The sequence below is a fragment of the Leptonotus elevatus genome, chromosome 1, assembly GCF_054856555.1.
Source record: "Leptonotus elevatus isolate MCC_2025b chromosome 1, RoL_Lele_1.0, whole genome shotgun sequence".
NCBI lineage: Eukaryota > Metazoa > Chordata > Actinopteri > Syngnathiformes > Syngnathidae > Leptonotus > Leptonotus elevatus.
Window position 1 is genome coordinate 54,029,913 of NC_141239.1, and position 14,872 is coordinate 54,044,784.

Consider the following 14,872-nt stretch of genomic DNA (forward strand, 5'->3'; position numbering starts at 1 on the left):
AAGCAGCATAATATGATCATCATCAGCGCTTACCTTGACACTAGACCGGGGAGCCTACGGTCCGGGTGAAGCGAGCTGTAAAACGGTTGGGCAATCGTACGTGTTCCACAGCGGACTCCATCCGGACCGTGTGCCGCTCCGTCTTTTATTCGTTAGCGTGGGAAACCGGGCTAGCCAAGCCCTTTCTCAGACACTTTCGAAAACATGTTTTGCAAAGCAGGGAAAACTGTAGTAAAAACAAGGAAGAGTTCTCAGGCTGATCCCGCCCTTTATTTACAAATTGTTTGGCACCTGGATTCGTACAACAGTTCAGGACAACAACATATCCTTATATAAGAGGTTACATGAGGACATATCAAACCATGTTTTTTTTTCCCTTCACGGCTCAACTGCAAGGCAATCTGAGAGTCGCCCGACTCTTCTTACTCCGATGGTCAGGGGCAGCAAGAGAAGCAGACCTGCGTTTTGCCCGCCCCCCACCGCGAGAGCGGGGGCATTGCTATATTCGTGTGGAAAAGGAGGCAAAACCGGCCAATTCACCAACGGAACAAACAAACCCACAAATGTTCACAGCAACACATCCAGCGACTGCGACGAAGAACAGCGGTAAACGCCGCGAGTGACAGCGTGAGAAGGTCAAAGAGACTGGGTTCCGATTACGATACACTTTTATACATGAGGATTACGTCAGCCGGAACCCTGGAAATGTCCTTTTATTAATTATTTCTCAAGTGACGCATGCGCGTGGGGGATTTCCGTGTTGTTTCAGCACCACCACCTCGCGGTCGGAAGGGATGAAATAGAACAGCATTTCTAAAATATTCGAATAATCATGCTTCTGTCAAGTTTCAAGATGGGGTTGAGGACCCAAATATAGGGTGGCAGGAGAACCTGGGCAATGATGCAGTCGAAAAAGTAATGTAATTAAATGAAAAGGCAAATATAGTACTTGGGTTACCAAAATACAAAATATCCAAAAGTCCAAAACAACAAGGATCAAGGAAGGCAAGAATGCTGTGCTTGGACTTGTAGGGCGCATATTACTTAAACGTATTGTGTTGACTTCCCCTAACACTACCAGAATTCTAAAATCTAAGATCTCGCTGTCATGTAATCGCCTAATACGGTTATTACTCGCTGTTTTGAGTAGCTAAAAAAAAGGCACTCTTGCTTTTCTGAGGCTTTATTGATTTCCATTATTAGGCTTGTGCTGCCAAAAACGTCATGACTCCATCACATCTAGTAGCCTATTTTATACTAAAAGTGACTATACCTTAAACTGCGTCGCCACATCTATTTAGAGGTAACACGTCTCCTTTTAGCCGGGGGTGGGCTGGTCTTGTTCGGACAACAAGTGGACGACATGTGCTACTTAGAACACCCCTTTTTTCTTTTGTCACTCAGTTCCTTAGACCACAATATTAGATTTGGAAGAGGCATCTTGTTAAGGCAAGCGGGTCGCGGAAATGACTCTTGAAGTGCAAATAAACAATGTCTTCACAGGTGCTTTCTTTAGCCTCTTCTCAGGGCATATTTATTTCTGCTCAACAACTCGAGCGGCACGGTGAAACAGCAGCCGTGGCCAAGAGTACAACACACAACTTACAACAGAAGAAGTAAATTAAAATTGGCAGACAGCGCACCACTTCCTGTGGGCGTCTACAAAATAAAAGCCTCCTTTTTGCACAGAGAGTAAGAGCGCAATATTACAAATGCGTAACACATCTTTGTTGAATTACTGGTATAATTCTTTAATTAAAAATATACAAGTTTCCTCCTGTACACATCATTAAGCATATCATTTATACATGTATTTAAGGCAATATTTAAGGCATCATAAATCATGCTGTTTCTAAGTACTGTCTAAAATGTTCTCTATTTTCGATACTTTAAATGTATAGGATCGTATGCCGAGAACCTTTTCTTGGGAGTAGTAATATGGCGGCTATCAGAGGTGTGGACTCGAGTCATGTGACTTAGACTCGAGTCAGACTCGAGTCATGAATTTGACGACTTTAGACTTGACTTGAAAAAATGTTAAAAGACTTGCAACTCGACTTGGACTTGACCAACAATGACTTTTGACTTCACTCGGACTTGAGCCGTTTGACTTGAAAAGACTTGCTTCTTTCACCAAAAAAAAAAGATTCAAATGTGTGTTAACTCTTTGACTGCCAGACGTTTTCAGAAAAGGGATGCTGTCAGTGCCAGCCGATTTAAGCATTTTGACTGATCTTTCAAGGTCCACAGAAAATGTTCTGTTTGGACTATGGAAACACACATACTACCAAATAAAAGATTGAACTTTCATCTTTCATTAGAAAAAAAAAGTTTGTTTCTACCTTATTCCGTTCTTTAGTAATCAACAATAGAAAATGGTTAGTTTCAACCAAATGCGCTTGTTTTGGACCAAAATACGGAGAAATCAAGCTTTTAGTGAAACGATATTATTTCATGCACTCTAGTGAATTTTACACTTATTTTTGTCCATGAATGATGCCACAAACACCTAAATAGTGCTTTACTTCTATAAAACACTACCACCAAGAATGAAAAAGTGTTTTTTGATAGCAAAATATGTTTATTTATATTCAACAGTGTAACAATTTGACAACAATTTGGCAAACTATTTACAAATGTGTGCAACTGTGGTACTATTTACAATTATGTGGATGTTTCAACGACAGTTTTTCTTTTTGTGTAACACTCCCCTGCGTGCAAGGAGACTCAACATGATTTGCACAACAGATTAGTTTCACTGCGATTGCCCCTTCGCGTGCACTTTCTTGCCGGCCGTTTTTTCCGGGGAATAGCAAGTATATACTGCAGTGTGTGTTGCCATCACGTCTACTATCAGGATCATGTTACGGTTACGTTACGGTGGTGTTACGTGTGGCTTCCTCATGTCCTTCATGTTCTGATCCATCTTATCCACTCCATTCATGGTGGCATCGTAGTCCAGAACCAGTGTCTTCTCCGTGATCAGACTGTACCCGCTCCTCCGATGAATATGCATTGGACTCGGGGTACTCTTCATTGTCCGATCGAATGTCCGCTTGTGCAGCTCCGGCTTTAGCAGCGCTAGCCGGTGAGGCTTTATGACGTGAGAATAAAGGCCGCGTCCAACTGTGGCATCAACCTCGGGATTCACCATCATCATCGTCATCAATGTGCATTGGTCGATGCTTTTCGACTACTCTCCATCGCCCGATCGAATTTCCGCTTGTGCAGAAGTACCCGGTCGGTTGTGCTGCGCGTTTTCCGGCGTTAGCAGCGCTAGCCGGTGAAGCTTACTACGTGATCATAACGGTCGCGTCAAGGCTTCCAACTTTGGCGACAAGCTCGGAGTCATCATCATCGTCGACATCAATGCGCTTTTTAGTATTGATCGATGCTTTCCGTCTTTGAAAAAAATGCTCAAGCGTGAGCTGCTTGCAACCGGTCGCCATTGTTGCTTCATCAGCCATTGTTGTGTCATCAGCCATTGTCCCCTCAACACTCTAGCTCCGCCTCACGTCTTCTACTGACGCCCACGGTGGGCGGCCCACCCAATTTTGTCCAAAGAGAGTCATCGCTGCCATCTAGGGGCCAAAACGAGTCATTTTACTAACTAGATCTGCTTGATACTTTCAGCACAGCTGCCCAAGGCTTTTCTCCACCCGTTTCCAAAAAAACCATAGTGAACGTCTTTTAACGTCCTCGGCGCCCCTCCGTAGGTTTTTACTAAACGTTTTATAACGTTTATGGCGGTCAAAGAGTTAACAAGTAAGTTCCTCTCGGTGTGTGCGGGCGTGTGTGCGAGCTGGGTTGACAGTGCCGTCATTCAGACATGTCAGGGAAGCTGCAAAGGACAAACACATCCCGCCTATGCTAAAGCAAACTTCAAAATAAAGCTGACCAAATAATACATTGACACCAATGCAATAGCCTTGGTGGATTTTACTTTGAAGTCTGCCTGCATAGTGGCGTGAACGCTAGCTTGACTACTTTTCTTTGACATTTTTGGCTTGCATTATCGACGTTTTTATTGAAATTACATATTTTCTACCACCATTATCACAATGCCACTGTTACGGCTGTCGGCTGGGGCCCGCTGGCGTCTACGCTCCCCTCGAGAGTGTGGTGCCTGTTTTGTTTATAACGCAGCGTCAAATGTGCCAGCGCCACGTTTTTGATTGGACGACTGCGCCAGCGCCACGTTTTGATTGGACGATGGTGCGAAGCTCGTTCCTGGTCCCCGATTCCCTCGGCTGTGACAGCATCGGACCCCCCCCCCCCCCGCCCCCCCGCCAATCAACGAGCTACACCTGGCTGGACTGCCCGAATAAAAGCGCTGCTCTTCAGTCACTCAGGGCGGCTGGGACTTAGCAGTATAGCTCGCCTTGTCGTGCTACTTGTCGCGCTACTTGTCGCGCTACTTGTCGCGCTACTTGTCGCGCTACTTGTCGCGCTACTTGTTGCTCGTGTTTCGTGTAAGATTGAACACTCGTTTGAGCAAATCCTTGTTAACGCCATTTCCGGCTTTGTGTGTATTGTGTATTTGGTTATGAGCGTTTGGCTTTTGTGTGTATTTGGTTGAATCAGCCATTACTGCTCTTGCGTTTTCTTTCACTCTGTGTCACAATTAAAACTGTACAAGTTGATTCCACTACTCAAACTTCTCGTCTGTGTTACTTCCCTTCCGCCAGCAGAGCCGGTCGTAACAGCCACCCCGAAAGTATATTAAATAGTGAATTTAGGACGCGTAGAAATCGCAAGTTAATTAGGCCGTCATTGCACGATACAGTACAAGTCTACAGCGTTCGTGGCTAGTAGCTAACTGTTAGCGTTAACATCGAGTGCCTGGCTAGCAACAGTAGTTTGACAGCTGTTGCTTTCTTGCTTTTCCTATTGTGGACCTATGCTACTTTGTAATCCACTCTCCCTGTTGACGAGAATGTGCCTTCAATTACACTTAGATGTATTTTTCATTATTAAAAATAAATAAATATAACTTTGCCTTCATTTATAGTTATTTTGTAACCCTACCTAGCTAACACTAGCTTAAAAAATAATAATAATAATACATTCAAAGTGTCAAATATGGCCATTTGGATTTTAGAAACACAACTTCAAGTGCATTACAAGTGCAATATAACATAAGGCAGGATACCTTCACCTTGTTATTTTATACATGGACTATGTATAAAATAATTATGTATCTTGCCTTATATTGCACTTAAAGTGGTGTTTCTAAATCCTGATGGCCATATTAGATATTTTGAGTTTATATATATATTTTTAAATTTAATGGGCAAAAGCATTTTGTAAAATAAATTAAGACAAAGTTCCATTTATCTGATTTCCTTATTTTTATTTTTTCAATCCGATCCCTGACTTTAGTGATCAGTTGCACCACTAGTTGTTTGGGTACAAAAACTATGAGGTGGTCAACAAAAAATTAATTGCAGTATGTCCAAGTTTAGATCACTGACGGAAAGGCAACAACTTCAAACTTCGTTCAACATCTGAAGTTGCACAAAGAACGATAAGTAAGCTAATGTTAGTTGTTTATTGGCTGATTATTGTTGCTAGCTGCATAGTTAATGAGACTGTCAACTCACTGGTAACACATTGCAAACACAGAAATCTGGTGCACCATTCTGGGTGCACTCCCTGATTCCCTGACTCCTACTTGCGGCTATCCAGTTATATACAAATCAGTGAAACAGAGTAACAACACATCCAATTTTGAGAACCGTCATTTTGGCTCTGGGTTAATGAACATGCTGAATGCAAAATATAAGACTTGTCAAGACATCTGTACACACACCTGAAGCACACTCTTCCTTGAAAATCCCAGAACTTGAGAACCCGCACATGGATCCCGCCGTCAACGCACTCTGATCTATCCATATTTGGTCAATGTAAAGCAGCACATGAAAATGAATGAGCTGACTCATTAGAACACTTATATTGGGCATCAGGCCGTTGTTGCTTCATTGTGTTTGGAGTGGACAGCTTGGCAGGTGCACGATTGTTCGAGGATAGAGCAAACGGGTGATTTAAATACATTTGTTTAACTCATTCAAACCCAAAAACGTATGAATATGTTTTTAATACTTTGTCCTGCTCTCCCCAAAACGTATTTGTACATTTTTAATGTTTTTTTTAAATATATTTTTAATGCAAGAGCATACGGAAGGCTTTGATGCAGCTTCTTACATGAGGAGGTCGCTTAAAGCAATGGTAGTAATTACAAAAAAACGGCCGGCAGGTGGTAGCAGAGTACAAGTGATCAGCCAGGGCCATGTTGCAACAAGCTCTTTTTCCCAGTGTCTTCAATAGGTTTGTGATTAATGATGAAACTTAGCTATATTCTAATGCTAATTGCGGCAAAACGGAAACAGATACAAATATACTTTTTTTTCCTGATGAAAGAAGAGACTCTTCTCTTTCTTTGGTAGATTCCATGTTTTTATAGCAATAGAACAGAGTATTTTGTGGACCTTGCAAAATCAGTCAAAATCCAGTAAAACAGCCGGGAGTGAAGAGGGTTGCTTCAGTAAAAATGGCTGGGAGTGAATGAGTTAATTATAGACATTGATTATTTATTACAGTAAGTATAATTTTGACTATTGTATGCTGTAAAGTTAAATATATATATAATTTGTTTGTTTTAACCCTTACCCTTTTAAAGGGTTAATTATAATGCACAACCATACTGTAGTTGCTTTTTAAGGACTGTAATTTCTTGCGATACAACTATTATCTAAGTTGGCCCTGAAGTGCAAAACGCAAAAACAAAAAAATTGACACGACTGCAAATAAAAAAACACAAACCAAATAAATAAATAAATAAAAAAAAACACCACAGCAAATCAAAAATCGCACAAATGAAAATGTAATCACAAACACAAATAAAAAGCACAAAATACAAAACAAAACAACAAAAAGTAATCACAAACAAAAACCAGAACAAAACAACAAAAAGATTACCGCTAACACAAAATGAACAACCGCAAAATTTGCCACAGCAACCGTGGAAGTAGTGCACATATTTAGCTCGCGTAGAAGGATATGCTCGCTCGCCCACTCACACGCGCCAAACGCCGGTGCGCACATCCAATCAAGCTACACCTCCCGTCCAATCAGTCGTGAGTATGGTCCCCCCACCCCCCCCCCCCCCCACCTACCAACTACTTACGAAAATGTTTTGTTCTGGTTTTTGTGTTTGTGTTTTTTGATTTGTGTTTGCATTACATTTACATTTTTCTATTGTTTTGTATGTGTGTTTTTTAAATTTGTGTTAGCCATTACTTTTTTTTCCCGTTTCATATTTTGTGTTTCTTTTTTTAATTTGTAATTGTGGTTACTTTGTGTTGTTTTGTTTCGTATTTTTGTGTGTTTTTTTTTATTTGCGTTTGCAATTCCCTTTTTGTTTTCTTTTTTTCTTTTTTGTGTTTTCTGATTTGTGTTTGTGATTACCTTTTCATTTGTGTGATTTTTTTATTTGCTGTGGTGTTTGTTTTTGTGTTTTTTGATTTGCAGTCATGTCATTTTTTTGTTTTTGCGTTTTGCACTTCAGGGCCACCATATGTTACACTAACTTTCTGGTTTTGTCTCTATCTTCTCTTGTAGATTTTTGCCAACTAATGAGCTGTGCAGAGGAACAGCCGAGGGTAAGTTCAGCCTGCTTGGTGTCAAGTGTGTCAAATGTGTATTTCCAAACAGTTAGGTACAAATTATGAAGAGAAGCACTGGCATACACAGCAGACATAAGACACATGAATGAATCTATGTTGGACTCAATTATTTCAATAAGTGCTGCTCAGTAAACACATATTATTTGTCACTAGGTTTGCAAATTGGGGAATTGAGAGAATAGGAAACTTTTCATGTGTCTAGAGTAAGACAAATAAATGAATACAATTTCTGTTAGAACAGGCTCATGTTGTAGATTTCAGGTTAAGGATATAATGGTGCTATTAATCCTCCATTTCCTTAAATTTTCATGCACACTACAGGCACTTAAAAATGAATGCTTTGATTTAACTTGTATGTCGAGGCATCTGCATGATGAGTGTGTTTTGGTCTCATTACTTACTTGTCAAGAGACCTGAGACTAGCAGTAAATCGGCAGCCTCATTATAAATTGTGTGGACTGTGTTCAGCTTGCTGATAGTCACTTAATGAGTCAGGGATCTCTTCTCTTTACTGTCTTCTTGTATCAGGGACCTTGAGGCGAGTGCTTTATTTTATTGCTGAATATATAAAAGTGGTTTATTTATATATATTTTTAATCGATTTTCAATAAGTATCCAGAAAAATGCAGCTACAGCAGCAGCGAGGGCGGCTCATTTTGGCTTTGATGTCATGCAGCACAGCTCTCATTAAATTGTGGGTACATTTTGAGTCTAAAAATAAACTTCCAGCTTCTGTGTTATTATTCATGCCATGGCATCTTATTGCAATCCCCTCTACACGCAGCTACCAGCCAATTTAATTCATTTTGTAATTGTCTATAGCCATAAAGATATGAATGAGTATTTCCTTCAGGATAATAGGGAAATGAGAAGAGCATAGATTGCACTTGCAGTTTGAATCTGGACACTGAATTGTTTTTATTGGTTATGTTGCCTTTGGGCATTTTTAAAAAGGAACACTTAAAACCAAATATTAAGCTCTTCAATAGCACTCTAAGCACATACACATAATGTTAAGTTTCCATTGTTTATTTTCTGTTAGTGAACCTTTGTGCTTTGCCTTACGCCATAAATATATGCAGACAATACAGGATTCTGCCACCCCTGCGCTATTATAACGCAACGATGTGATTCAAAAAGGCACAGCAATGGTCATTTAAGACACCCTCCATTTTGTGGAATTTAAAAGTAGCTATCCCTCACATTATATTTACAAATATTTTTGGCAGATAAAAGCTTAAGATATATTCTGCTTATTTTTAATGAAGCATGAAACTAGCTAAATTTGCCAAACACTGGCAAGACCAGAAGAACCGCAGATGTGTCAAATCTGGGCACTCGTTTACTTGCTGGTTGAGTAGAAGCACCTGTAGCTAAAGCCAAACTGCAGCAGGGTTTTTTTCTGGAACGGGAATTGACACCTCTGCAAAACTGGTGCAGGAATTCCATTCGCTGAAAGTTGTTCACTCTTTTTGTGCTCTTTCTAAAATGCCCCAAGACTACAACAAATGGTGCAAAAACCCTGTCTAACAGAAATGTTTTATTCCAATTTAAAGATTCTATGAGACAGGTATTTGACATCATCTTGGTGGCAAGAAACCACAGCTAAACCCAAATACACAAATATCCATTATTTGTTCTTAAACAAATATGTTTTTGAACAAGATGTTCAGACAAATATTTTTTGGGTTAATAAACAATGCTTTGTATTGCGAAGTCACAGCATCCAAGCAGAATGCTTAGTTGTGCTTTCACTCATAAAGCATGAACATAGTTCACTATAATTCGTATTGTTTTGGTTTTCCCCCTAAATTAGGCTTCAGTATGGTTCCCAAAAAAGTATTTGTGTTGTTAGGAAGCCCTGGAAAGATTTGCGTTCAGACACCGTCCGATGAGCTCTTTGTGCGGGTGCTTAGCACGAACCCTCAGGAAAATGTGTTTTATTTCCCCTTTTTCCTTCTGAAAAGCTATAAATGCTCTGCTTTGCAGTACAAAGGACCAGTTCTGTTCCTAGGGCCGCGGAAATGTTCCTGCTTCTGCATGTACCATACTAACGTAGTATGGCGAAGTGTGATTTTGGAATGCAATGTGTCCTCATTGACTTACACATACTATATACATGTGCACATCAGGTGCATTTTTTCAACACTTTGGAGGACATTCATTTCTATGGATAATATTGTAAAATGAGTTTGAAATTATATGAAACAGTTTTAGGATCACATTTTATGGTATATTTATAGTTTCAGTATTTATAGACAGAATTTTAATCCATGTTAAAGGTGACATCTATTACTCTATTTGCGGCAAAGCTCTGTCCCTATTACTGGCCATATTCCTAACTCACCTATTAAACAAATGTGTATAAACAAAAGCCTAAAAGTTAGTTCTCTAAATTTAAGTTGATACTTTTTCAAGTGATGTCCTTTTTGTTTGCAGCAATATAATATGGCGTATTTCATTTGGTAATATTCCATAGCGATTAAAGCCCCAGCATAAGACTGTAAAGCAAAATTATTCATGCTATAGGACTCTGTTTCATGAATGAAGAACTCAACAAATCCATCAGATTACCACAGAATTTCCCGAGAGGTCTGGATATATGTTTTTGGGAAGAAAAGTGAGAGTGGGCTGCATTTCTCCCAGCTTTATTAAGATTCAAGCGGTTGCAGCTCAAAAGAAGAGATCATTAGAATCAATATTCAATTTGAGAGCAGCTGCTTGTGATGTGGGGCGGCGCTTCATAAAAATGTCAAAAAGATTTAGTTGTGACATACACTGGTGGGATGACTTGCATTTGTTGATATTGATTTGATACGATATAGAAAATATCTGGAAGTTACAGCAACTACATTATTATGCAAATATGAAATGAAATACAACAGGAATAAATTAGCATGAGACAATGCTATGCAATATATCAGTTGGAAAATGTAATATAATGATGTATATTTTGCCTCAAAATTTTGGGTGTTTGCTTTTTATTCAGATATATTAGTCTAAATTAGTCATTCAGAAGTTTGTGGTTATAATAATAATAATAAAAATAGTAATCATAATGCATCGGATTTATATAGCGCTTTTCTAGACACTCAAAGGCGCTTTACAATGGAATGGATACATTATTCATGCACCACATTCAGACTGTGGTGGCGGTAAGCTACTCAAGTAGCCACAGCTGCCCTGGGGCAGTTTGACGGAAGCGTGGCTGCCAGTGTGCGCCTACGGCCACTCCGACCACCACCAAAAACTCGCACCTTCCATACACCAGTTTGAGTAGCACTGGAGGCAATGTGTGTGAAGTGCCTTGCCCAAGGACACAATGACACATGACTTGGGGAGAGCGGGGATCGAACAGCCGACCTTCTGGTTACTGAACGACCGTCTCTACACCCTGAGCCAATATATTGATTCTCATCTCATCTTAAAATATCTTGATCCAAAGTGTTAACATGTGTTCACATTTATTGGGTTGATTTTGGATTGCATTAAAAAAATGAGTAATCACATATTTTATCACAGGTAATATAAGCTACTGTATACAAATTCAATTATGTACAGTACACTCATAAGTATGTCAAAGTATGACTCAAAAGACCTCTTATGATGAGTAACATAAATGGATTTCGTTTTCCCTTGCCCGGATGCGGGTCACCCTCTGGAGCCAATCCTGGAGGTGGGGCTCGAAGGCAAGCATCTGGTGGTCGGGCCTTCACCCATGGGGCCCGGCCGGGCACAGCTCGAAAAAGCAACGTAAGTGCCCCTTCCCATAGACTCACCACTTGTGGGAGGGGCCAAAGGGGTCGGGTGCACCGTGAGCTAGGCGGAAGCCAAAGGCAGGGAACTTTGGCGGTCCGATCCCAGGCTACAAAAGCTAGCCTTTGGGACACACACAGCTTGGGCTCTGGTACCAGTTTTCACGAGAGGGGTTGGAATCTCCCACTCTGGAGTTGCCCACGGTGAGAGGCGCAGAGCAGGTGTGGGCATACTTATTGCCTCGCGGCTTGGCGCATGTACTTTGGGGTTTTATCCGGTAGATGATAGGGAAGCCTTCCTCCGCCTTCGGGTGGGGGGGACAGGTCCTGACTAGTGATGCACCGAGTATTTGGCCCCCGAAAATGTTCTGCCGAAAATGGCTATTTTTGCCATTTTTTCGGCATTCGGCTGAAATAAAATTAAAGCCGAAAAAATATGGCCGAAATAGAATGTTGTGGTCACGCAAGCAAAAACCGCTGCAGGTTTGAATTAAACAGTGAATGCGGGGGTGAGTGTCCGCCTCACTTCTCGCTGGCTTTTCAGCGTGTGAGTTTGCACCAATCGGTCGCAGCAGCTCCCGCGGTCATTACGCACACCGGAGGGGAGGGGCATCGCTTGGTGTACAATATTTAAGCGGGTCGAAAAAAGACAGAACTGCCGTGTACTGCAGTACAGGTGAGACACTCTTTCTCCTGCAGCGCCTTCCCTTTTTTGTATTTATTTATTTTTAAACTTTGGTGAATATGTGAATGTGTGGATTTTAAGTGCGCCGCACTTTGTCCCACCGCACAGATCCATGCCCGCCTGTGCGAACTACATTGACTATAAAGTGCAATCACACCGCCAGAAAATGCTCAACCCTCGTTTGGTGTTTAATGTACCATTAGTCAACATCTTTGCGGTGTGGGTACATTTCAATTTATATTGTGCTTTGTTAAAATGACAGTGCTAAATAAATATTTTATATTAATATGATAATTATAATAAATGCAATGATAGTAAACATTTGCATAATTTTTTTCCGGCAAAAGCATTTTTCATTTTTGGTTTTGGCCCAAAATTGTCATTTCGGTGCATTCCTAGTCCTGACTGTTGTTTGTACCTATGCACCAAACAGCAGTTCAAAGTACCCACCCTTTTTGGAGTCCCTGGAGGGTGTGCTGGAGAGCGCTACCTCTGGGTACTCCCTCGTTCTGCTGGAGGATTTCAATGCTCACGTAGGCAATGACAGTGAGACCTGGAGGTGCGTGATTGGGAGGAACGGCCTCCCTGATCACAACCCAGGCAGTGTTTTGTTATTGTGCTCATCACAAATTGTTCATAAGGAACACCATGTTCAAATATTTGGGTGTCCATATGTGCACTTGGCTTCAGGACACCCTGGGCCGCAGTTCCATAGTTGACTTTGTGGTTGTGTCATCAAATTTGCGGCCGCATGTTTTGGACACTCGGTTGAAGAGAGGGGTGGAGCTGTCTACTTATCACCACCTGGTGGTATGTTGAATCCAATGGTGGGGGAAGATGTCGGTCCGACCCCAAACATATTGTGAGGGTTTCCTGGGAACGACTGGTAGAATCCCCTGTTTGAAAGAGTTTCAACATCCACCTCCGGCAGAGTTTCGCCCTTGTCCCGGGGGGAGGCGGGGCACATTGAGTCTAAGTAGATCATGTTCCACGCCTCCATTGTTGAGGCGGCCGATAGGAGCTGTGGCCGTAAGGTGGTCAGGGCCTGTTGTGGCGACAATGTCTGATGGACACCAGCGGTAAAGGATGCCGTCAAACTGAAGGAGTCCTATCGGGCCTTTTTGGCCTGTGGGACTCTGGAGGCAGCTGACTGGTACTGGCTGGCCAAGCTGAACGCAGCTTCGGCGGTCGCTGAGGCAAAAACTCGGACATGGGAGGAGTTCAGCGAAGCCATGGAAAACGGCTTCCGGACGGCTTCAAGGAAATTCCGGTCCACCATCTGGCATCTCAGGTAGGGGAAGCAGTGCACCATTAACACTGTGTATAGTGAAGATGGGGCAATACTGACCTCAACTCGTAACATTGTGAATCAGTAGGGAGAATACTTCGAAGACCTCATTAATTCCACCAACATGCCTTCCTCTTAGGAAGCAGAGTCTGGGGACTCTGAGGTGGGCTCTCCTATTTCTGGGGTTGAAGTCACTGAGTTGGTTGAAAAGCTCCTTCATGGCAAGGCCTCAGGGGTTGATGAGATCCTAAAGGCTCTGGATGTTGTGGGGCTGTCGTGGTTGACACGCCTCTACACCATCGCGTGGACATCGGGGACAGTGCCTCTGGATTGGCAGACCAGGGTGGTGGTCCCCCTTTTTAAGAAGGGGGACCGGAGGGTGTGTTCCAACTACAGAAGGATCACAATCCTCAGCCTCCCTGGTAAGGTCTATTCAGGGGTGCTGGAGAGGAGGGTCCGCCGGTAAGTCAAACCTCGGATTCAGGAGAAGCAGTGTTGTTTTTGTCCCAGCCGTGGAACAGTGGACAAGCTCTACACCCTCGGCAGGGCGCTCGAGGACGTTCGTTCATGGGAGTTCGCCTAATCAGTCAACATGTGTTTTTTGTGTGACTAGGTGTTCGACAGTGTCCCTCGGGAAGTCCTGTGGGGGTTGTTTCGAGAGTTCAGGGTACCAATCCCCCTGATACGGGCTGTTCGGTCCCTTTACGGCTGGTGTCAGCGTTTGGGCTGCATTGTCGGAAGTAAGTCGGATTCGTTCCCAGTGATGGTTGGACTCCACCAAGGCTGCCCTTTGTCACCGATTCTGTTCATGACTTTTATGGACACAATTTCTAGGCGCAGCTGGGGTGTCGAGGGAGCCCAGTGTAGTGGCCTCAGCATTGCAACTCTGCTTTTCGCAGATGATGTGGTACTGTTGGGCTTCTTCAAGCCGTGACCTCCAACTCTCACTGGAGCGGTTTACAGCCGAGTGTTAAGCGGTTGGGATGAAAATCAGCACATCCAAATCCAAAACCATGGTTCTCAGTCGGAAAAGGGTGGAGTGCCCTCTCCGTGTTGGAAGTGAGATTCTACCCCAAGTGGAGGAGTTCAAGTATCTTGGGGTCTTGTTCACGAGTGTGGGCAGCATGAAGCGAGAGACCGACAGGCCGATTGGTGCTGCGTCTGCTGTGATGTGGACTCTGTATCGGTCCGTTGTGGAGAAGAAAGAAGTGAGCCGAAAGGCAAAGCTCTCGATTTACCAGTCGATCTACGTTTCTACCTTCACCTATGGTCACAAGCTGTGGGTTGTGACTGAAAGAATAAGATCCCGGATACAAGCGTCCAAAATGATTCTCCCATAGAGATAGGGTGAGATGCTCGGTCATCTGGGAGGGACTCACAGGTCGAGCAGTTTGCATTCTGCAATTTATATACGGGTCTTTTTTATGAGAACTACAACCAAACTGACTTTATGGAAAAT

At 42.5% G+C, this 14,872-nt stretch overlaps 1 protein-coding gene and 1 pseudogene across 1 annotated transcript in view; one reads left to right on the top strand and one right to left on the bottom strand.

Moving 5' to 3' along the window:
• rbfox1 (RNA binding fox-1 homolog 1) overlaps window positions 1-14,872 on the top strand; it is a 332,184-nt gene that overhangs the window by 160,446 nt on the left and 156,866 nt on the right. The window contains exon 3 of the mRNA XM_086070103.1: window positions 7,621-7,661. Coding sequence (XP_085926229.1) covers window positions 7,635-7,661 — 27 coding nt within the window. The 5' untranslated portion in view covers window positions 7,621-7,634. The remainder of the gene's footprint in view (window positions 1-7,620; window positions 7,662-14,872) is intronic.
• On the bottom strand, window positions 11,337-13,713 carry LOC147184651 (uncharacterized; annotated as a pseudogene).